A 26,622-nucleotide genomic window follows, 5' to 3' on the forward strand; every position below is an offset into this window, starting at 1 on the left:
AAGAATCTCGTTTTTTTTTCCTACTTTTAAAAGGCTTATAAGCCGTACTGTTTATTAGACACACAAGTCTGCATATATCTCTCAAGCAGAAATAGGCAATAGAGATTATTTTTTTGTTTTGCTTAATCCAATTACAGCAAAACAAGTGAAAAACAAACGAATATTGAACTGAGAAGTTAGTTTGTTTACTATGTCAGACTCGGTTAACATTGATGAATGCTGTACAGTTGCTCTGGACTTAGCACGTAAAGCAGGAGAGGTAATAAAATTACGGAAATCTGCCCAAGATTTTTATTATATTTTCAGAACTTCAATGGAGACGAATCACGGTTGTATATTTTAAACATAACTGATAACTATCACTAACCTGATTTTGTATATATCCTACGCACAGATATATATTCTTATATATTTTGTATATATCCTTACCCAGCACACTTTAAAAAGCATGATATGTTCTCTTTTCAATATTGTGACTTATAGAAATTAAATTTGCTAGAGCAAAATAATGTTTTACGAATTTTGCAGGGAATATAAAAAGACTAATGATAATATAGGCAATTCCATTAGCAAAACTAAATCAATTATTATCGTACCAATTTTAATGGAAATCTGAAATGTCTGCCAGAGTGTATGGCAGACTCCCAATTGTTTATTTTTGAAAAGCTTTCCTTTAAATGATAGGCGGGTTTTACTCAGTTCAGAGCAATCGTTCTTTTGTAAACATTATTGAGTTTGATTGAAATGGATAAAACAAGTCTAAAATCAAACCGATATCTTTCTTTTTTTTTAAATTATTATTTTTACTTAAAACTTGATATACAACATATCATGTTTTAAGTAGAAAAGATAACAACTAATAAAATATGTATTTTTTATTATAATATTAGTAACATTTTAAATGAACATTCTTTTTTTAATAACAGAAGTGAAATCAATTTAATGTACTTTTAACACAAAAAGTGGCCAGTGGAATGGAAAAAGTGACCACTAGATAAGTCTTGCCCTTTTTTTTATTAGCACATAAAATGGAAACGTCACTGACCCTTTTCTACCAAAAAAGTGGAAGCATTTGTTTTACAGTCTCTTATGAGCAGAGGATATCAAATTTGGAGAAAAAAAGTTTTGTCATCCATTCTTTGTCGGTTTTGTTGCCTTACCAAGCACAAGACTGAACACATTTTTCAGGCTTAAATTTTTTTCATCATGCCAATGATACCATCAAAGTTCTATATTTAAATGCAGAGAATTAGATCAAAGTCTGTTAAAAAGATTTTTTCCATTTTTTTTTAATGTGCACAAATGATATATGTACATAATTTTTTTATTTTAATGAAACAATTTTTTTAAATTTAAGCTGGATATAACTAGTTTATGTTTAATTAAATTGATATGCATGAAATTTTATTTTCTTTGAGTTCTCATGATGAAATGTATAATTTCTTAATGCAGATTATTAGAGCTGCCATCAATAAAAGGAAAAATATTAAAACCAAGATTTCAAACGTAGATTTAGTGACTGAAACAGACAAAGAAGTTGAAGAATTCTTAATCACTAATTTTAAAAGTCATTTCCCAGACCATTGGTATGTCATCTTTTTTTTACATTTTTATTGTCACTGAAAGTAAAACTGAAAGAAAGCCTATTTCTTTAACCATGTTTTAATATAATTTTAGAAATTGTTTAGTTTAGTACATTTTTAATACATTTGCATTAAAACTTGAACTTTATAATGCAAAAATGTAATCAAGTAATTGAAAAAAAAAAAGACATTTTGTTTTTTGCCTTTACTTTTTTTCTCCCATTTTTTCTGGCAGTGTACAAATTAAAGGCAGCATTTCTAGCATTCGAATTTAAGTGGAACTTAATACACATAGAAATCACAAGTCATTGACTAAACAAGCTGTAGTCTAGAAGAGCAATAAGCAAGAACATATTGCACTTAACAGGTTATTAGACAGAGTGCGACGAATAACGGTTATTTTCTCAATTTGTCAAATTTTGCATCCTTAAGAAATATTTCTTATTAAAACATTTATTATTTAATAATATATTTCGTAAAAAATATTAACCAGGAGTTGAAAAAAATATGCATCAGATACATTTTGTTCATTAATTATTAAAAAAATAAATAAATATAGTTCAAATGTCATTCACACATTTCTGAGTAATTGAGTATATGACAAAAGTGTTGCAGAGATGAATGTTCTGACTGTCTACTTGAATGTATGTCATCAATATTAATAGAATAATTTGTTTAATTCACATCACTTTGTCCCTCTGAAGGGATCACCGCAACTTTCAGGAATTACCAAAAATAAGTACCTTTGCTTTTTCATAATAATTTTTGATGAATACTTTAGGTATCTCATTTTAACCCTGCTGTAATTTTTTCTACTAAGGGGATATCACTGTGACCTCATCAAAATTTTTCACTATTCAGCATTTCATTCTTTCACTATCTTTTAGAAAACACAAATAAAATGAGTCACTATAACACCATCATCTAGTTTTTTAAATTTTTGTTTATAAGCGATAGAAAAATATGCATAATTTCAGGTATCTATTTACAGGGTATCTGCGCACCTGGAAAGTGATGAATTTCGGTATTGAACAAAATTTGTCATGAAATGTCATGATTTTAACTATTTTTTTAAAAAGAAAAATCATGGAAAGTCATGGATTTAGGTCACCGAAGAATTTTATTTTTAAAATGGAATCCTCCCCCCCCCCAATTTCATGGTGTTAATTCAATTTCCGGCACTTAATCCAACCTAATTTTTTTTTTCCTAAAGAAATTTTTATTATATGAGGAAAAAAAAATCAGTCATATTCTCTTTTGATCTGGAATTTTTTTCTCTTGAAGTAACTATATTTTATCTTTTGAAAATAAAAAAAGCATGAAAAAAAATGAGTGAAATTGAAAAGTAAAAACATCTGCATTTCTTATGAACAAAATAAGGAGATGCAAGTTGGAGCCTGTCCTGTTTGACCATAAATTGTCCACACCCTGTTGACATTGAAACTACTATGTGGTGTACAAAATGAATTCTATCCCTTTTGCTTTTTTTTTATTCGATTTATTTATCTTTTTATTTGTTATTAACTGTTACTTTTTTTGTTAATTGTTAACTTTTTCTTTTTATTCTTCTTAGTTTGCTTCTTTTTTGTAGTTATTCATTGTTAGTTTCTTAGCATTAATTGTTACTTTTTTTTGCAGTTCCTTGTTAGCTTTCTTTCTTTTTTTTCTTGTGAGGTGATCATCTTTTGTTGAAACAAAATGTTACGTAAAGAAAAAATTAGAACAATGATCTTGTGCGGAAGATTAAACAATTAAATTATTTCTTTTTCTTTTCGGAGGATTCGGATTACTTCATCTTGAATTATTTCTTCTTTGGATTATTTCTCCTTGATTATATTATATAGATTATTACTTTTATTAATGAAATTTCATAAGATAGGACAGTTTTAAATTCACCCCATCATAATCTACAATCAGAACTTAGCTAAATTTATTGGTTTTTCTGAAATTAACAGCATAATTGTATTATCGTAATATATGGGTGCCATATTGGAATTTCAGGAAGAGATCCGAAATTCGGCAAATTCTGAAATACGGAATTTAATTTGTCCGTGAGTGCCGGATTTCGGGTCCTATACTGTATCACAATATATTTAAAATAGTATGGAAAATTTAAATCCTGCATTTGAGTATTTACTTTTTATGGAAATAATTCTATAGAATGTTTAGCAGTTATTTATATTGATTTCTCTATAGTTTTTACATGCGATATTTTTTATACTATATTATTTATTACAACTGCTTAATTTCGAAATGAAACACGCATTCGAGGAGTCTTAACTTATGATTGTCTACTATATTTAAAACAAAATACTGCCACATTTATTTTCTCCTTCTCACTGTCAAAAACTATTAGATGTTAGGTTTTTTTTTACGTTTCTAAAAATGAACACCTTTTTTAAAAAAAAACAAGAAAAATTTAATTTGTTTGGAGGTAACTAAATTTTAAAAATTTTAGTGTCTTATATCCTGCTGTGTCATTCAAAATAGATTTTGAGATAACTATTTTCTTAATTCTTGTGTTAGATATATGAAAGTCTCAACTTTGAAATTTTATCGCTTACAATGATTTTTCTATTGCATGGCAGAATTCTAACCTGAAGGGTTACCAAAAAAATGCATATGTTTTACATTATTTGATGGACACTACGATTGTTAAATATTCTCCTTTAGTTTGTTTTATATCCCCGAATATTCTATTTCTGTTCAGTATTTGACGAAATTTGCCTATCAGCAAGTTATTTGGTTCACGGGATAATGAAAAATAATGTTTTAATCTTAACTGTAAATTTATTAATTTTTTTACATTTATTTATCAAGTGCTTAATTAATTATTATAGTTATTAACTAGAGTGATTAGGTACAAAATCCTTAAATCATTTTTATATTGGTAAAAAGAATAACATGTTGCAAAAATATTAGCAACGAAATAATATTTTTTTATTGATGCAAATGAATTTCGTCCTCATATACATATACAACAAAGATTACGGTTTTTTACCTTACTTTTTTGAATTTGACGAATTAATGTATTTTAAATGATTTCAATATTTTGCCAGTTTTGCTGAATTAAATATCATGTTGTTCATTTTTAGAATTATACATAAAACTCCATTGTTTATTTTATTTTGTTTAGATCAAATCCTTAGCTGTTAGTATTATAGATTAGACTTGATATTATATTAAACAAATCATACTTGTTTCTTAGCTGCCAGCACTTTTCTTGTTATAATGAAATAAAAATTTCAACAATAACTGTAAGAAGAAATCCACATCAATGATTACAGAGATGATTGTGCTCCGAAAAAAAAATCAGGATCTTGCTAACCACAATCTGGAAGTTTTCGAAAACCCGAGGTCTAGAAGTTTCAATAAATCATCAGTCACATTTATGTATAAAAATTCTTGTATATTTAGAAATATTACAACTAGAATTTATTCCTGGCATCTCTTTCATTTGTAAATATTTTTCTGGTAGAATAATAAACGTGATTAGACATAAAAGTAAACTTATACATAATCATCCATTTAAATTATGCTGCATACAATTTCTTTAGAATTTCATGTTTTGAAATGCGTTATTAATGATTTCACTTAAAAGATTTTCAGGATTTTTGAGTTGGGTTCCCAATTACCCCTGTGATTATCGGATAGTTTAAATTTATTAGATGTAATGATAATGCACAATGCCATTTTATTGTAACATTTATTTATATATTGTATTTCTATAGAGCTGGTCTTGATGCTACTTTGTTATATGTAAAGAACAAGTGTGGACGTTTTTTTTTATAAGTTCGGACAAATTAGGAGTTTGTTAATACATCCCAAAGGGATATTCAAATAAGTTGTTAACAAAGGGTCGTTACTCATTATTTTTCAATGTTTATGAGAACACAAATAATGATCACTGAAAATCTCATGTCATAATAACATTGTACTCATTAAAAGTATCAGAATTTAAAAATTGTATAGCTGTTAAAGGGATCACAAAATAATGTGGCGTAACAATGGAATGGACTGAAAATGAAAAGAAACAACTAAAATTTTGAATCCGTGAGTCATTACAACTTTCAACTTTGAAAACTACATGGAAGTGTGCAAAAATTATAAATACCTGTCATTAAAAGAAATGAAATTATGATCATCGTCGTTGTGATGATTAAATCGTCATGAATCAAACATGTAAAAAATTATTACTCAAGTTTGAAATTTGAATATCTTAATCTGAATTTACATCATGTTAAAAATTATTGTAAAATGTATGGAACATATTTTTTTTAAATAATAAAATAATCTCGAAGGGTAATATTTTTTGGTCATTCGAATAACTCAATTGATAATGTAACTCTTTTATTAATTCGAGCAACACAAGGTTCAAAGCTTTATGAAACTTGTGAAATATTTTTATATATGGGTTCTATAGCCTGGTATATTCATAGGTATATTCATTAGATAAATTTGCTAATAAGCATATCTTGTCAACACTTGTTATAACTGTTTGAATTTTTAGTTTTATAGGGGAGGAGACTACTGGCTGCCACCTTACTGATTCACCAACATGGATTATAGATCCTGTGGATGGCACAATGAATTTTGTGCATCGGTAAGAACTATTTTTCATATTTTAAGACACTGTATGACTTTTCTTTTAATCATCATCTAATTTTTTGTTTCTGTGGATTCAACAAAAATATCACCCAGCATAATATTCTGAAATTAAAAAATAACTATTTTGCTAAAAGTAGTACTGTTCACTTATAATCGCTTATTTTTTGTTAAGTTTTATGCTGTGTTAAGTTTTTATAAGATTAAGTTTTTGGGAGTACAAATTAGTTCGGGCCGTTTTTAAGAGATGGCTCTGCTGTTATGAATGTTTCGTAGTGACGACTGGTTTCGGTGGTTTCAGAAAGGTTAAACATCTGTCAATAATATTCAGTTTATGTTGCTTTGAGTTTCATACAAAAACCCTGTTTTTTACTTTGTTGAATATGCCAGATTTTGTGGTAACGAAGCACCATTTGCAGGAGGTTTTATGTTTTGCTTTAATTGGAAGAAAAGTGCAGCTGAAGCACATCAAATTCTTGTTTATGGTGACAATGCTCCAACTGATAAATCATGTATGGAAGGGTTTCGACGTTTCAAGAATGGTGAATAGTTTTGTATACTATGAGCTGGTACAACCTGGTGATTCCATTACGGGAGATCGGTATAGGCTACAATTAATTCGTTTGAGCCGTGCATTGCGAGAAAAACGGCCGGAATACGAGCAAAGACATGACAAAGGTATTCTTTTACCTCACCCGCTGTATTTGCTGGACATTGCTCCGTCTGATTACTGGTTGTTCAGACGGATGCAGCACGGTTTGGCAGGTCACCAGTTCACTTCTTTCGCAGAAATCAGAAATTGGCTCCTATCTAGGATCGCCTTGAAAGACGAGATATTTTTTCGAGATGGAATTCGAAAACTGCCTGAGAGGTAGAAAAAAGTAGAAGCCAGCGATGGACAATAATTTGGTTAATCTGTTAATTTATTTTGTTCTGAAATAAATGCATTTTTGATCACAAAGAAACAGACCGAACTAATTTGTACACCCAATATATTATTATATAAATGGATTTTTTTAATTTATTTTATTAATAAATTTTGTTATTTTATTTTATATTAAGATTTTTTTTATTTAATCTTATTAAGTTAAATCTTTATTATATCAACAATCCATTATCCCAACATAATTTTAAAATTCTTTAAGTGCTGTATTTTCTTTCCAGCTCGTCTATTATTTCCTTACAAAAAGTTCCTGTAAGTTAAAGTAAAGTATAGCAGCATTTAAAAAACAACAATATTGTTAGTTAATGTATTTGAAGTACACAAATATTCTTAATTATTTTCAACACATGTACTTTTTATTTAATCTCTTTTTTTTCATGCAATCACCTGCTTGGTTTAAGGAATATATTTCATTTACATTTTTGTTACTTAAAATTATGTTTAACCCCTTAAAGCATTTACTCATGTCCGACACTAGCAAAAGTTACCAGCAACGGCTCACACGGGCAATCTTGTATCTCACGTTATTTTATTTCTAATGCCTATCTGAGATCCGTTCTAGTGAAAATGAATTGACTAGATTATAATTAAATTTATTTACCATAGATGCAACATTTTTCTTGTGAAAACCATTTGCATTTTGTGTCTTGTTTTGAAAAATTTATCGGATAATGAGTGACTCTGGATGATTAATGAACATACCAATTTATCAGAAAGTTTCAGCGATGAACTCTCCCGTGGATATGATTTGGTTTTATTGTTTTAAAATTTAAAATAAACCAGTAGTCAAATTGTTTAAACTTTGTTTGTACAGTGATTTTTTTTATGAACTTTTACACAAACCCTAGTCCTTCCCCCCCCCCACAACTGAAATTGCGAAAAATAACTTACGCATACCTATATATTAATTTTCTGCAAAAAAAAGAAAAAACTCAATGATTTTTTGCCATTTTCTCGAGAAAAAACTCGTGCTTTAAGAGGTTAAATAAAAGAAAAAGTTCTTGTTTGTTAGTTATGAATCTTGATTTGAAAACCAAGATGCTTGAGTACTTTAGTAACAACATTGTTATAGTTAGATCAATTATTATGATTCCCCATTATAAACCTCCGTAAAAATATTTTATTATACATTTAACGCATATTTTGAATATGTCAACTAGATTTGAAAATAAATCCTAGATTTCATTAAAACAAAATTTACTGCAAATATTCAAATCAAATATTTACTGCAAACATATTTTCTAATCAAAAAGTGCAGCTCTTTTTTCACTGTATTTTAGTTATTAATTTACTGTTTAAATTATAAAGCATACTAGCTGAATACCCATTCTTTGCACAGGGTAAATAAAAAAACAGGGTTCCCACAATCCTTAAGTCCTTAAAAACTGCTCAATTTTTATTTTAGAAAATAAGGACCCTCAAAAGAACTTAATTTTGGTACAAGGCTTTTAAAAGTCTTTAATTTTTCAGCATCACTATAGTTGATAGGAACAATTTTTCAGTTCACTTTTTTAAAACAGAAAGTTCTTTTATCATCTAGAATTAGAGCATGCATCGAGGGTAGAACATTATACAAGGCAAGGGTATGTGTTGGAGGGGGCTATCGGCAAGGGGAATAAAGCATGTTCTTTAATTAATATATTGGTTCTTTCATTCAGCCTTTCATCCCTTCAGTGGGTCGATAAAATGAGTACCAAGCATGCTTGGGAACTAACACTGGGGGTTCCGCGTTCGGCTGACCACCTGACCGGAACATATGCTCCTGCACCCCAGAGCCCAAGGTCAAGAAAACTGAGATGGGCACAGTCGGCCTTGGCCCTCTTAATGGGCTGTCGCGCCACTGAGTTAGTAGAGTAGTTTCTTTCATTAACATATTCTGCCTTACACTTATCAATTTTTAAAGTTGTTTTTTCTGCTGTTATTTTTTTAGCTCTTTTATTTTCTATTTATTCCCACATTTTATTTTATGCCTCAAATTATGCAATTTTTGTAGAATTTGAATTTACATTATACTTATTTACTAGCTTGTATATTGTATTCTAAATTGAGCATTAACCTGTAATGAAACTATATTGCTCCTCATGTCAATGCATATATTAAAAGAAAGAGTTTGGTTTGACTTACAAATCTGAAATTTAATATGATTAAACCATCAATTTTGAGCATCAAAGCCCTGTTTTTGCTTTTATTCGATTTCAATTCTGTGAATGATTGCCTTTTTAAATTCTTTTATAAATGATAAATGAGATTATTCTAATACTTTTGTTTAATTTACTTTGCCAACTATTGCATTGCATTGTTATTTTGAAAAAGCTGAATGAGAGAACATTCCAAAAAACAAAATGTCTTTTTTTTCTTTCAATTACTTGATTACAGGCTTATCTGTATATGAATTTATTCCAACTTTTTTAGTGTCATTCCTTGTGGCAGAATTTTTTCGAACTATCTGCGACAAAACTCTCTAGCACTAATATCTTTCTGCAAGATACTATTAATAATAAGAAACATATATGTTGTAACAATAATGATACATCGGTTTCTATACTTACAGCAATAGATCAGTTAGATTACATCAATTTAGGATACTATGAGCTTAAATTGAGCGTGTCAAAAAGTGATTATCTAAATTCATGATTCAAATATTACGTGTAAATTTCTGTCGAAATGAAATTTTTTTTTTAACTTTTCAAAAGAAAAATCTTTCTGCAAGAACTCTGAAACGTTCTGCGACAATGTCGCCCTGTCGCTGCAACTCTGCCATGGAGGTTTCATTGTATAATAAAGTTCAACTTGAATTTAAGCATCTTGAAGTTTTTACATATTCGGAATCTTTATCTGACTGCGTTAAGCTTGCAGATAAATTTGGATTTAAGAAGATGCAGACTTATTTTGCAAATTCAACTACTGGGGTTACAATTTAGTAGGGTAACTAACAGATCAGCAGTTTTAGTTGAATATCTAGTAATTTAGAAACAGCTTGTTTTCCTTTACTTTATAATTTTGAAATTTTTTGATTTGATAATGAATTGAATAATAATGTCATTATTTATACCATTTATGCAGTAAACCTTTTTATTAACTGAATATTATTAAATCTATGCTTTTCTTGAAAAATTTAAACTTGTCACCAGAATTTGTCTAACATAAATTATGATAAATAAATTCCCATTCCAGTCTTTGAAATTCAGCGAAATACTTAATTTTTCTGTAAAAATTAATTTTTTGTTCCCATAATGTTTATTAATACACTCACGCATATATATATATATATATATATATATATATATATATATATTTGTCTGAGATGGCACTAAAATATTAGGCAATTGTATGCTAGGCTGATTGTGCTCCGGAAAAAATCCGAATTTCCGGAATTTATNAAGCTATTTTTGTATATATATATATATATATATTTGTCTGAGATGGCACTAAAATATTAGGCAATTGTATGCAGGGCTGATTGTGCTCCGGAAAAAATCCGAATTTCCGTAATTTTTGCTAACAGTGATCCAGAAGTTTCCAGAGATCGAAGGTCCAGACGTTTAAAAAAATCATTGATCACAGAAGTTTCCGGTAATCAACTTTTCAAAGGTGGAACTTAAAAAAACAGTTTATTTCATTTGTTTGTAAGGGAGAGCTAGAGAGATACTTTATAAGCTTATATTCATGATTAATATTAATTTTTTATCAGTAAATAGTTGTTATAATCATAAACTCAAGAAAGAAAGACATATCTGTAAATTTTAATTACTTCTCCAGGTCATCAGTGGTATGAGTAAAATTTTAAATATATTTTAAGCAAACTAAGAAATATTGAGAAAAAGGGAAAAAAATACCTTGTTTAAATTTTTTTCAACTTAAACTTTTTTTTAACTCAAGAAATTTTCCGGAATTTTGTCTTGGGCTCACAATCACCCCTGTGTATGTAAATGTGTCTCCTTTTGAAAATATGTATCTAAATATTGGGCTACAGAATAAATTTTCTTTCTTAAAGTATTTATAAAGCCATTGGCTGAATGAAATATAGTGTGGCAATACTTGACGATAATTGTTTTTATATTTATGAGGATGAATTTAAATATTAAGTACATACCAGTTTCCAACTATCAAAAGATGTGTATAAAGATTGATAGTTATTTGATTATTTATAGTTTGCAACAGTTCTGTAAAGTTTGATTTGGCAAGGATGTTGAAATTTATGCATTTTTTAAAGAATTTATTTCTTTTTAAGATAATTCACGTTTCTTTGTAGTTTTCCTTACACTGCAGTATCCATTGGATTGAGTTTGGAGAAAGAGGTTAAGTTTCTTCATAATTTTTATTATATTTTTAACTCCTCTTTGATTACTTTTAAATGTATTTATTTTTGTTATTCAGATTGTTTTGGGCATTGTCTATAATCCTGTGTTAGATAAAATGTTCACGGGTGTAAAAGGGAAAGGATCATTCTGCAATGGAGAGAGACTTCAAGTATCTGGAACTGAGGGTAAAGATGGATTCCATTTTTTTTTATTTGCTTTTTTAAAGTATCTGTAATTCTATTGCCATTGACCTGCTCTAAACTATTTGTATTCACGCGTTTAACTGTAGTTTTTCGATATTTTAAATGAATGAGTATAATAAAACCTTTTAAAGTGACATTTCATTAATAGATAAAATATACTTACAGGGTATCTGAGCACTTGGAAAATCACGAATCTCGTTATTGAACAAAATTTGTCATGAAATGTTGTGAATTTAGCTATTTGAAGAAAAAAGAAAAATCATGGAAAGCTATGGATTTAAGTCGCCGAAAAATCTATTTTTCAAAATGGAATCCCCCCACCCCTCCAATTTCATGGTGTTCCGAATATCTGAATTAGTAACAAAATCCCCACTCACAGTCATATTTCATTAAAATATAAAATATTTTATCGTGTTCTTTAAAAATTGTGGTGTTCTTTTAAAAAATGGAAAGAAAAAAAAACATCATTTCTAGAGCGAATTATCATTTAAACTTCGGTTGTTTCCGAATTTTTTATAATTTTTTTTTCATTTCATCAATTTAAATATCCAGCTGAAGCAAGCCATTCATTGGTGAATTTTTTTTATACAGAAAAATTAGGAGCACTTCTTTCCTTTCCGATGAACAAGAAAAGTATTTTTTGAATATAATTCTGCAGAAAAAAAGAAAAAAAATTTGCTTTTGCATTTTTTTCAGCTATTTTATTGCTTCAACTCTTTCTTCACTCTATTTTTTAAATTAAAAATCTATAAATATGAAGATGCAGAGTATATCAGTTTTGGTTATACCTATCATTTCAGTTAATGTTATTATAATGCTTTTTTAAATCTATTGTTGTGTTTTTGTCGGAGAAAATAGTAACTTGGGAAGTCATGAAAAATTCTTGGAATGAGTCATGGAAAGTCATGAATTTGAAAAGATAGCAGTATGTAATAAATTCCTTATCAATCAACTCAATTAAATTCAATAATAATTCTTAATTAAAGGTAAAGGCAAAATTACCTTACCTGCAATTTCTGTTGTTCTTCAATTTTCCCGGTGAGAAGATGGAAAGCTTTTCTTTCGCTTTAAAAAGGATCGCTACTCTTGTAAAAATAAAAAGATGTCAATAATAAAAAGTAACAAGTTCTGCCATTAAAGGAGTTAACTATTTCCTTTTAAAACATTTAATATTTAACACAAAACGTAACAAGAAACATAATTGATAACGAAACATTAAGCTTTTTTGAAATGAGCATTACATATCAACCTCTTCTCTCTGAGGCGATTATTCCCCTTCTGTTTACAAAACTTCCGCCTCGCTACAGTTACAGTTAAAATTTTAAAGTTAGATTGTTCGTCGCAGTTTCTCGACACAGTACTTACTAATCCTTCTGAACAATGTCTCTATTTTACTACATTTCTTGCTACTAAGAACTCAGAAAATCTTAAAAATCTTAGAATCTAAGAAAACTTAAAACTAAGAAAATCAATAATAGTAAAAAAAAATTACAAAAAAATTTAGATTCTCTTATACTAAAGTGCTTTGTGAATCTTGAAACTAATGATTTCCGTAGAAGTTCATTTGCTTCAAACCATTGTTTATTATATATATATTTTTTTAAAAGTCAGTTGATTTAAATCAATGAATTTTGGTATGAAACCTTAAAATTTTAATGTATTAGAATTTCTGCTAATAATTTTCTCTGTTTATTTGTTAGATTTATCACAAGCCTTAATATTAAGTGAATTTGGATCTGACAGAAGTCCTGAAAGCAAAGAACAAATTTTTCAAAACTTGCATCTTTTTATGGAAAAGGCACATGGGTATAAAATAAACAATTTCTTAAAAAAAAAAAAATAGAAACATTTAGCATTTTTTAAGAAAAATAAATTTAAGAAAAACATTTATGGATGGTGTTTTCAATCTAATTGTAAACAACAATGGAAATAACAATCTCAGCTGCTTATTACAGCTTATTTTGTGAGGTAATATCAACCGGATAATTTTGTTTTCAATCAAAGAAATGAATTAGATAATTTCTGATCTCCAACCTGCCTTATGTCATAAGATATTACGTAATTCTGCTGAGTTTGAAGTGAAAATTTGTTTTAGTTAGCAAGCTGTGCACCATCTTACATTAGTGTTAGCATATTGTTCAAGCAACAATATTAAGTTTATAAATTATAATTCAGGTTTAAATTTGAAAATTGGCATATATTATTGAAATGGCATGAAGTGTTTTATAACGATTCTTTTTTAAAGGGACTTATTTTTTTTTTCATGTTTACTTATTTATTATTAATCAAACCATGTGTTACTTCTACTGAACACTACTATTTCACAAGTAATGTTAAAATTATATACCCTTTATAATTTTAACATTAATAAAATGATATAAGCGTACTGTCTTTTCACTATTTTTCTTATTATGTAACGACATCTTTATTAGTTATTGCATGTGGTATTTAGACTTAGAATTCATTGTAAGCACAAGTGATAAATAAATAAATACAGCTTTTTCAAGAGCTACTATTCAAAAGAATCTCAAAACACAATGAATATGTTCTGAGCCAAATGGCAACAAAATACACGTGAAACAGTAACCCGGAAGTATTGGCTGTAAAGAGCAACTGCAGTACTTCCTAGTGTATAAACGACCATCCATAAGGCTTAATCCTCTTTGCTGTCACAGAAAATTTGTGTTTTATACACAATGAAGGAAACAGGTTGATCACAACATTCTATAACTAAGAGGGAGAAAAGGAACGTGCATAATCTCCGGAATTTTATTGTATGCTCTGGAAAATTGACATTTTACGAACTCAATGAATACCAGGCCACTTAAACGTATTAATTCTCGTAGTATGATTTGTTTTTTGTCTTTACGCACTACTTTCATTTTAGATTATACATAGATAACATGATTCATAGATAACATAATAGATTAACATGATTCAGATATTCTTATTGTTTGGAATTTAATATTTTTCGCTAATTGCATTCTTAATTCATATTTATTCTTTATTTCAATTCAACTTTAAATATTTTAAAAATAAAAAGCTATTTTAATATTATATAAATAATACAATTTAGGAGCTGATATTGATTGACGCAAGATTATAAAATCCTCAAATCTGTATAAAAAGTTTTAAAAAAAGAATGAAACAATGTTAGAAGATTTAAATGTTTTGAGAAATAATGAGTTGAAATGAGCAAAAATTTCTTAATTAGCACGTTTTATTTCATAAAATAAACACTTTTTTTTTTTAAAAAAAAGGGGTGTTACTGCTCTTTATTGGCAACCATTTTATGGGTGGTTTATACTGACCAATGGAAAAAAGAATTAATATACATTTTTGAATTATTAGCCAAGTTTTTGCAATGATCGATGGCGATAGTAATATTGTGCATAGAAAAATATATAATATCCATGTTTTGTAATGTTTTTCTTCTGTTTTTTATTCTGTAGAGTAAAACTAAAATAAGATTTATGATCAAATGGAGAACTGCTACTGAAAAACTTAATGAGATACTTACTAGTTAAGTACTAGCAATGTATGAAAATATATGTCTCAGTTTAATATTTTGATAGATGAAATTAAGAGTGCTGAAAGGGACATTCTATTAATTCAAAATAATCAAAGCCTTGAGGGTGTGAAATATAAATTTCAGCAGACTGAAATATTATTTTAGACATGAATATGAAATCAATAATGTAAAAATAAAAATGGTGTATAGTTATAAATAAATAATGTAACAAACATAAATGGTTTACAAAGAAAAGAGATTTTTTTTCTTCCTTATTATAAAAATGTGCAACAACTGTTATTTTAAGTTTTTTTTAAATTTCAAGCTTAATAACAGTTTAGTTATAGTCTGTGAACATTCAGTTTATAATTTAGCGTTCAGTTATCAATAGGTTAACTTTAAAATTACCTAAAATATTTTTTAGCATTTAACACCATTATTGCTGAAGTCACAGTTTTCAATAATCTTTTCGATACTAACATTAATTTCATTAAATTAACTGGAAAATTGCTTTAAAAATCCTGTCTAAAACCTTTTTTTTTTTTCATTCTAAAATTAAGGAAAATATCATTAAAAAAACATACTATTGAATTTACTCGAATACAAACATATTATTTAATAAATAATATATTGGATAAGTAATAGTTGTTTAATAAATAATAACCTACACTTTTTACCTAACCATTGCCAAAATTGCTGTTTAGACTTTAAAAAAAGACTATTTTATAAACTCAATGCTTGTTATGTGCTGCCAACAATAAAATTTGAAAAACTAATTTTTGTTAAAGTTTAAAAATAAAGAAAGTTTAAAAATAATTTTTGTTAAAATAAAAATTCCTGACATATTTGGGCAATTTTTTAAACACTAGAAAATTATTTCATGTCAATAATTTAAAGTCATACAAAATTTAAAAACTATTTGCAATAAATTTCTTATAGAAAATATAAAAATAAAGCTTTTATATTTTTTTACTTAAGAAAAGAAATACGTTTTAAGAATTGGCTTTTAGATTTGCTAGCTTATTTCTTATTTGTTGCAAAATTTTATTAGTATTCTCTGCCTTTATAGAATTAACAGGGTGCGTAGCATTTTTAAAAAGTGTTTAAAGGTGCTTATTTTCGTTTTTTAAAATCCCTTAAAGGTGCATTTTTCATTGGATGTTTTTAAAAAGTGCCTAATTTTCCCTTTACCATGTCGATTTTTGCCATGTGCAAAAAGACACTGTTCATGTAAAAAGACACTGTTCACATTGTTCTTTACAACATAACACTATTGGCACAAACTCACAAAAGCAGGACCCTGGTTGAAAGAATCTGACTTAACGTTTATTTTATATTCACAAATTATGAGCAATTTTTTTTTTACAGAAACAGGACCTTTCACAAAATATCTGGACAGACCCCTGAAAATATTTTTGAATGCTTGAAAAGTTCTTAAAAGGTGCTTATTTTTTGTTGAAGAATTTGGCTACACACTCTGATACTTAATTAGATGCATAGATACTAATCAGAGTCTATACATTTTAAAATTGTATTAATTTGAGTTTCATGAACGCTAACTGTGTTTGTACTTCCAATGACTACTGATGTTTGGGTCTTGTGAATTCTATATTATTTAAATCTAGCATTCGGATGATGGGGTCAGCAGCTCTTAACATGTGTGAAGTAGCCAGCGGACATGCGGATGCATATGTCGAATACTCTATCCATTGCTGGGACATGGCAGCTGGAAAAATTATTGTTGAAGAAGCTGGTGGAACTGTCATTGATCCAACTGGCAAGTATATTTAGTTTTATGTTATGTGTCCACCAAGTTACCTGTTCCCTTATTTTGATGTTCTATATCTAACATTATCCTTATACCATACATGCGACTGTATTATGCTCTTAATTTAATTTCATTTTATCTTGTTTTTATATATAGTTTACATGTAAAGATATTCCTACAAAAAAAAAAAGGCTTTCTTGCTCCGATTCATTCCTAAATTTTCCTAAATTTCCTTTCTAAATTTTTCGTAAAGCTTTGTACCACTCATAGAGATGTATTTTTTGAAAAATATTCTTATTTTTCTTTTTTGGTATAAAAAGTTTTGTTTATTATCATCAGTGAGAAGGATGATATTGTTTTTACTGTGATGACAGTTCATCATAGTCTCTTGTGGTCAATTTTAGTCTAACATGCGATTCCACGTCCAGTAATCTATTTCCCAACTCAATGTCCACACATGCTGCTGAAAAAGTGACTTCACTTAAATATGAAGTTAGAAAAGGCAAAATATTTCTGTTGAGACTGGATTACATATTTGCTGCCATGTTAAAGTGTTTATCTGTCAAGAAGGATAAAAATTATATTTCATAAAAATAATCAAAAGAAGTAGAATTTATTAAGATTCAGAAGATTTTGCATAATTTTTTAATGATGGTAGCAGGGAATTTGTTTGATTTCTGACATATTGCGTCTTGAAAAACTTTTGATTGGAGGCACTAAATCTTAGTGATTTGAAGGGTGTCAAATAATTAGTGTAGATCAAGCATTTTCATGGACCCTCAAACCTTTAAAATGTAGTCCTAATAATTTGTATTCAGCCCTTTAATGCAAATTGAAGCTAAAATATAAAATTTATATTTTAAAGTTCCTGCATAAAATAATTTTTTATGCTTTTTTTTGGCATTTTATTTAAAAATGGTCAAAAAACTTTTTTATTTGTAAAGTATGTAATTTTTTACATAATTTTATAGGATGTAACTTTAAATGGCACGGGTTTGTGGTTGTATGATGTGGGCGACGCTACTCCACCACCGTGACTTAGCCATAGGGTGCTCACTGGGTAACGATAAGAGAGTAGCAGGCCGGGATAGCCTGGTCGATAGGGTGCTGGGCCCATGTCCGAGAGTTCGTGGGTTCGAACCCCGTCGACCGAAGGCTCCCCGTGTAGTAAAGTGACTGATGCACGTTAAAGCTGTCGAGTCGCAAAAGTCCTCCATTTTCCCATAACAAATCAATACCTCTGGGGGTACTGGACTGGAGATCGATCGTTTTCTGATTCAGGTCAAAATTACTATGTGTGCATGAATGAATGGATGTATGAATGGGTTCGCCCTATAAACGGGTGCGACTTATGGTGTGGCAGAAGTCGAATTCTCGGCCATAGATGGCGCCACTTAAAAACAAGAACAATCGCACCCCTTCTGCCTAAACAGGCATCCGTCAACAACAACAAGAGAGTAGCAATTCTGGCATTTCTAAGGTCAATAGGAAATAGACCCAAGTGCCCGCCATTAACCGAAAAAACGAAAAACTTTAAATGGCAAAATAAAAATTTTGATTCAAATAGTTTGTGAGTAATAAAAGTTATTCAGTGTGTTTGTGTGCACACTGTAGTTTTATTCTGCGCAAAGCTAGGTTCAACTTTAAATGCAATAAAATATAAATTTTGAATTCTAGGTGCACCCTTGGATTTAATGTCACGTAGAGTTCTTTGTTCATCCTCTCCAGTTTTAGCAGAAGTTCTTGCCAAAGAATTGAAGCATATACAGTTTCCTAGAGATGAATAAGTACTGAATGAAATAGTTATCAACCTATATTTAGTACTAATTATTTGTTATATTTTTTTTTAAATTTTAAGAATTTAATTTCAGTCACTTTATAATTTGTTGTAAAAATATAAACGTCCTTGTAATATTTCTGCATGGATATTATAAGATAATTTATTTACATGCATTTTTTGAAATAAATGATTATTTCTATCAATGAACAATTAGTTCAATTTTTTCCATTACACTTACAAAATAATAATTAATATTGAAACAATTTAAAATTTTAAAATCTAAAATGTTTTTTAAATAGTCATGATTAGGGCTGCAAGTTTGTTTGTTGCAAGAAAAAAGACACCGAAATTTTGAATGTTACGCAGATTCTAAACGCAAAAAATTTATTAAATAAATGATGTAAAAGACAGTATATTAAAGTATAATTTCTGGCCGAGTTTGAAAAATATAAGTCAATATTTAGGGAAGATCATTCGTATGCGTAGCAGAATATTTATCTGATTTCCAGCTATTATTCGCTCCGAAAGAAAAATAATAGTTTTTAGATAAGGGACACTTTATTCACGTCAAAATATAGAAAAGAAATAAAAATAATAAAAAAAATTTCTTTCATTTTAAAAAGTTAACCTTTGATCGGAATTGAACTCTGGACCCCTCAGACTACAAAGTTCGTTGCTAACATCCCCTCGGCGATGCTGACCATGCCACGCCACACACGCTGATGCCACGAATATTAAGCCTAAAAAACTTTCCTGCGGTTTTTCAATAGAAGCTATTTTGGTCCATTGTGGGCCCCCTAATTTGTCTATAAAAAATTCCTTTGGTGCGATTTAGTATAATAAACTATAATTTCAGGTCAAGTTTGAAAATTATAAATAATATTAGAGAGAGGGGGGGGGATATACGGAGTCATTCGTATGCGTAGCATCGGTGTTCGAAATTTCTTCGATTTTTAGCTGTTATTCGATCTTTCAAAAAGAAAAATAATAATTTTTGGATAAAGAACACTTTTATACATAATTTACGCTATTATATATATATATACATATTAACCTATAGGGCCATGTTGAGGGCCCTATTACTATTTTTTCTGGTAGGATACACAAGTACCTGGTTATATAATACGTGATATAGTTTGAATATTACTGATCAGTATTAAGGGGAAGTATAGGACCGTGTAGTAATGCAGAATATTGACTTAGAATTTTCTCATTTTTACGCTATTATGTATATACATACATAGGGATGTATTGTGTACCCCCTATTCAGCCTATAATTATTTTTTCTATTGAGGTACACCGGTACCCACTAGTCTAATACGTGGTATAATTTTAATATTATGGGTCAATATATAGGGGGGATATAGAGCCATGTTGTGATACATAATATTAACTTCGAATTTCCTCATTTTAATATCTAGTATATATATACATGCATAGTAACCTATAGGGAAACATTGTGGGCCCCCTATTAGGCCTTAAATTATTTCCTTTGGTAGGATACACAAGTACCCAGTAATATAATACATGGTTCAATTTGAATATTATGGGTTAATATTAAGTTTGGATGTATGGCTATGTTTTAATACAGAATATTGGCATTGAATTTCCTCTTTCAGCACACTATTATATATATATAAATACATGGTAACAAAGTGTACCCCCTAATAAGCCTGTAATTATTTCCTCTGGGGTACCTGGTAATATAATACATGGTACAATTTAAATATGTGTAAATATAACGGGGAGATATAGAGCCATATTGTTATCGAATCTGACTTCGAATTTCCTCATTTTGACGCTATTATATATATACAAACATTGTAATCCAAAGGGACCATATTAAGTACACCGTAATAAGACTATAAATATTTCCTCTGGAAGGGTACACTAGTACCCGGTTATATAACATGTGGTCCAATTTGAATATTATGGGCCAATATATAGAGGAGATAAAAGGCCATGTTGTAATACATAATATTAACTCATTTTAATGCTATTATATATATATATATATATATGGTTCATTCTCACGAAAACTGTCATTTTTCAGTTCATAAAATCCCAAAAAAGTAAAGTGAATAAAAAGCTCTGAAACTTTTTATATTAATAGAAATATNATATATATATATATATACTATTATCACTAGTATCCGGTAATCTAATGCGTGGTCCAATTTGAATATTAAGGGGAGATATAGGACCGTAAAGTAATACGGAATATTGACATCGAAATTCCTCATTTATACGTACATATTAACCTGTACGGCCCCTTTTTAGGATCATAATTATTTCCTCTGGTAAGGTACACTAATATCCAGTAATATAATTAATGGTCCGACTTGAATGTTATAGGGGGTCAATATTAAGGGGAGATATAGCGCCATGTTGTAATACAGAATATTGACCACGCATTTCTTCATTTCAGCGCTATTATATGTGCACATACATTGTAACCTATAGGGCCACATTGTGGGCTCCCTATGTAGGGTACACTAGTACCAGGTAATATTATGTGCGGTATAATTTGAATATTATAGGGCCTAGGTTCGAATCTCGGCAGTGATAAATTTTTAAAATTGTTTAATTTCTTTTAAAATTTTATTTTATATTATTTTTTTTAATGTGTTTTTCGATATTTTAACGTGAATAAAGTGTTCTATATATATAAATATTTTTTCTTCTTTGGGAAACTGTGTATAATAGGTAAAAGATGGATAAATTCGGGATTATCTAATATATATAATTCTATTACGTGGCTCCCAAATTTTGGCTGTATTTCTTTTCCGCTAGTGGCAACGTTTGCTTTGTTTTGTTTACGTTACTATTTCTCTTACACGGCGAATCGACCCATGATTTTGCTAAAAATGTCACATGCCAAATCTAGCTGAGGTGGCTCAATATATAGCGCTTTTAAAAACGGAAACTGAACTAACCAGAGAGCATCAGCTGCGGCAATATTATACTATTAAGCTAGGCAACAGTGAGTAGTACTTTGTCGATAGATCTCTATTTTAGTATTTTGTCGAAAGCGCTTTTTTTCACGAATTTATTTGACGATTTTTGATTTATATCACGAATTATACTATAGCACATTTCTAATAGGTTTAGCGAAATACATGTCATTTATTTGAATTCAAATTTATTTTAATGACTTACTATTTACTAAAAAGATGTAATTTTTTTTTAAAAAAAAGTTTTTATATGGATTTGAATTATTGTTTTGAATTATCTAAGTTAATAGCGAGCAAAGCGAGCTTGGCTTGCGAAGCAAACCATATAAGATTACGTAGCAATTTTCGGGAGTTGGAGAGCGTTAGCGAGCAGGGGGCGTAGCCCACTAGTTAATTTTATTTTTATTATTTCTATCAACTTCTTCTAAATATTTTCGATATTTTAGAGTGAAATAAGTATCTTTCTTTGTTAAAGAGCGAATAATAGCTGAAAAAGGGACGGAAATAGACAGTGGCGGCGAGCACACGTCACACCCCGAAACTCCCTTTATTATCAACCTATAATTTTCAAACTCGACCTGAAAGTAGGGTGCAATGTGCCGAACAATCGTAATTTTTATAGGCCAATTTATGGACCTATTTTTATAGACCAATTAGGCCAATTTATGAACCAATTTTTATACACCAATTGGGCCAATTTATAAACCAATTAGGGGGCCCACAATGAGTCAGAAACCTTTTTATTTGAATAACCCGGAGACTATTCCTTAAGCTAAATATTCGTAGGAATTTCGTGTACAGCGTAGCCTAGTTGTTAGGGCTGTGTTCGATTGAGATTCGTAGGCCGGGTTGACCTGAGATCGAATCCCAGCGGTGGTTAATTTTTTAGTTTTTTTTGTTTTTATTTTATTTTATATTATTTTTTTAATGCGTTTTTCGATATTTTAAAGTGTTTATATTAAAAATAGATTTTTTTCCCTTGGGATATCGCGAATAATAGGTACAAAACAGATAAATTCGGGATAATTTATTTTATGTTATATTATTTTTTCAACTTCTTTTTCAATATTTTCGATATTTAAACGTGAATAAGGTGTTTTAGATGTAAAAAAAAAGTATCTTTCTTTGTTAAAGAGCGAATAATGGCTGAAAAAGAGATGAAATTGACCAGAATCCGCACTCACACGTCAAAACCACGTAACTCCCTTTATTATTCACCTATAAATTTTGGCCCGAATGTAGGGTTCAATGTGCCGAACAATCATACCAAAGGAAATTTTTAGAAACCAATTAGGGGCCCACAATGGGCCAAAAGCCTTTTTATTTGACTAACCGGGAGATTGCTCCTTAAGCTAAATATTCTTGTGAACTACGTGTACAGCGTGGCCTAGTAGGTTCAAGTTTTAAACAAAAGAGAGTGAATTATAAAAATTCATCAAAAGATATTGGGTTCCTATGAAAAGAGAATGGGTTCGAGTACCTATGTAAACAAAAGAGATTGGATTATAAAAATAGATCAATGATGCATGGTTGAAAGGAGAATGGGTTCGAGTACCCATGGAAACAAAAGAGATTGGATTATAAAAATAGATCAATGATGCATGGTTGAAAGGAGAATGGGTTCGAGTACCCATGTAAAGATAAGTTTTAAACAAAAGAGAGTGGGATTCCTCTCTCCATTTGAAACTGCATTTGTTTTTTTCTCATAATTTAAATTCAATATTCAATTTAGAATCTGTTTTAAGAATAAACGTTTTTCCCTTTGAATTAAATTGGTTCTGTATTCTATTTTGAATTCCACATTTAAATTAGAATATCTTTAGAAATGAAGTTTTTTATCCTCCATTTTTTTTATTTATTTTGTGAAATATGGGGAAATTGTGTGACGTAGTATATGAACAAAAGAAATTAAAGTGCTGGATACTAGTGCTGGTTTTCTAAATATGTTACATCCTGCTATTATTGTACTATTGTTACCTTTTTGTTTCTTTACATAAAAATAATATTCCTTTTAACTCAAATTTTAATTAAGTATATTCAGGGGTGGAGCATCATTTATATGCCATGAATTTCAACCTGTTGTGTAGTCTGCTTCTGGGGAATATTTTGAAGGTCAGAATCCTAAATTCGATGAAAAATGAATGACGTGTTAATTATTATTAAGGGGAAATACGTTTTTATATTCGATTTTATTGATCAAATTATTGTATGCATTTTTTTAAAAACATATTTCTATGAGTTTCAAAAAAATAAAGTAAATATAAAGAATTTTTTTCGAAATATTTTGCAATTTAATATAAAAGATTTAACGCTTCCCTTTTAAACCATTAAAATTGTAACAGTACGTAATTGCTGATACTGATAATTAGGATTATCAAAGGTGATTATTTTACTAATTTACTGGATGGGTTCCAAACACCTTCGGACTTATGTGGATAAAATGAACAAACAAAAGTGAAAGCGGAGCATTTTTAATTTAAGTAAACAAACTTTTAATTAAATATGTAATTCTTTTGAATAGTTCCAACTATCCAGTACGATTTAAAACAAAAGCTTTATTATCCTAAAAAAAGAAAGTTCCGCAGTAGACTGATCGTTAAGACACAGTTCCCAGCAGATCACAGCAGTCAAGCATCGGTGGATGCTGTCAGTGGGCGGGAGGGTGACCACTTGGATAAGTTAGCGTAGGGAGCCGGGGTGTGCGGGATTGTATTTTTTAAACTGTTCTACCATAAAGTGCTTGAATTCGCGTTCTGGTCGTCGGGCTACCGAAGCGGGGGAGCCATCCCCCCTGCAGAGGATCAAAATTGTGATGTCTTCGGATCATCCTCAGGGATGTTTCCCTTACTGTCGCCAGCAGTCTATTGTGCAGTTCTAGTGCGACGTAAATGAACTTCAACTAAAAAAGTAGAAGAAATGCGACACAAAATTAAAATGTCCACACACACACACGCACGCACACACATATATATATATATGTATATATATATATATATGAATATATACACACGTCTCTGATACTAATGCAGTATATTAACCTCAAATTTTTCTAATTTTAATGATATTCAACACACTCTTATATTGATACATGCATAGCAACCCACAAGGCCTCATTCCTCATTGGTCTATAATTTCCCCGGCTAGGGTACATTAGCACTTGTCATATAATACGCGGCCCAGTTTGAATATTATGGGGTCAATATTAAGGGGAGATATAGGACCATGTAGTATATTAAGCAGTATCTTATTATAAATACTATATTTACAATTAGGCTCCCCCAATCAATACTTCCACTATGCTTTTGACTTTTATGTTTAGATGTATTGTTATATTGAATGGGGCCAGGTTTGAAAATTATACGTTAATATAAAATGACTTTAATATGCAGAAAGTGTCTTCTTGAAAAAGGAGAACCATAATTTAATATAGTTTATTAAAGTTACTTTTCTGTAAAAAAAGAAAAGATTTTCAACAGAATAGAATAATTTTCAAAAAAAGGAAAACAATAATAGCAGACGGGATTAGAAAAATCTCGGTTAATACACTTGGGACCTTATATAACTAAATATCATTTTAGTTGGAGTTTATTGATCAAAATACAAAAAAAATCGAGGGAGGGGTGAGGTGAAGTCTATTATTTTCCGAGGTCCCTAACTTATTCGGCAGTGCGTGAAGAAATGGCGAGAAAAGAAGATGGATGGGAACTTCTTCCGATTGGGGTGGTAACATCGTTGTTTCAATCTGTGAAAAAGGTCAATTAATTCCGTATCACCAGTAATGGCCTTCTTTTTTTTCCTTCCTTTTTCTGGTAACCAACCAACCCTAAAGGAATTATTCACCTACCACATTTAAATTGTACTTAATTTTTATACCAGGACGATTGCAGGCGTATTTCATTTTTAGGAACGTAATTATTATAATATTGGTTGCGGCTGTTGCTATAATGCCTTTCTTAAAACTGGATAAGAATGGATAGGAATAAATTTTTTTTCTTATAGAAAATGTTATTTCTCTAACCACTTCTCTAATTATCCCGAGTTAAATCGTGTATGTGCATATTGCAAATATTTATGATTCCGTGTAAACTCGGGCATAGCAGAATTCGTCAATTCGTTTTGTTTTATCACGTTTTAACTCGGCTCGGTTGGAAGTTTGCCCAATATTTGTTTGCTATGTGTGGGAGTGCAGATGTGTTTTGTACAATTGTATATACACCATGGTGGATAAATTAACAAAGAAAAAAGTGTAAAAAAATGGTGTTCGCGAACGAAAATAATGCGGATAAATGATGAAGATGTGAACACATACAAAGACTCATATTTAACTTTTTTCATTGGTCCCGAGATCATTTGGGATTGCAAACTGATGGTAAATTAAATACTTTTGACACATGAAAGAATTAAAATGTCAACTTAAAACATGCGTATATATGTTTTGTTTTAGTTCCTTGCATTTATTAATGAAATGGAAAAAAATAGGTTCATTTTTTGCATTTTTTTCTTTAAAAAAAATGGGTAAAGGAAACGGTTAAGGAAATCTCTATTTTTCTTTTCTTACTGAAGTACTAGGTTAAAGTACTGGGTTCTAGGAAATATTTTAAAAATATTGTAAAACGTGAAAGCTTATTTTTGCATAGAAATCTCAGACAATAAAACAATTCAACTTACCATTATAATGGCACTTTTTGATATTTCTTTGAATTTCCCAAAAAATACTTTGAGGGACTATTTTGTAACTTTAGTTCACGCGATTTTTCATAGTTTTCAACAAGGTATCTGGGATATCGAGGAATCGACAATAAATTATGAAAGAAAAAAAGCATTTTTGCACAACCTATGTCAGGAAAAAAAAATCTAACAATAAACCTTTATCGATGACTTCGGTTTTAATTTTCAATAAATGTATAATATTTCCTAAATCTAGCTTAAATATTTATGGAGATGTGAAAATTTTTATAAAAATCTAGTCTTTTT

General features: G+C 29.5%; 1 protein-coding gene across 1 annotated transcript; it reads left to right on the forward strand.

The window, feature by feature from the left end:
• Positions 1–89: 89 nt before the first annotated feature.
• On the forward strand, positions 90–18,901 carry LOC107442959 (inositol monophosphatase 1). Its single transcript, XM_043052870.2, has 8 exons — positions 90–259; positions 1,453–1,586; positions 6,094–6,186; positions 11,384–11,429; positions 11,509–11,617; positions 13,336–13,441; positions 16,772–16,923; positions 18,592–18,901. The coding sequence occupies exons 1-8, from the start codon at positions 191–193 to the stop codon at positions 18,699–18,701; spliced, it is 819 nt and encodes a 272-aa protein (XP_042908804.1). The 5' UTR covers positions 90–190; the 3' UTR covers positions 18,702–18,901.
• The last annotated feature ends 7,721 nt before the right edge of the window (positions 18,902–26,622 follow it).

Source organism: Parasteatoda tepidariorum, chromosome 2, assembly GCF_043381705.1.
Source record: "Parasteatoda tepidariorum isolate YZ-2023 chromosome 2, CAS_Ptep_4.0, whole genome shotgun sequence".
NCBI classification, from domain to species: domain Eukaryota; kingdom Metazoa; phylum Arthropoda; class Arachnida; order Araneae; family Theridiidae; genus Parasteatoda; species Parasteatoda tepidariorum.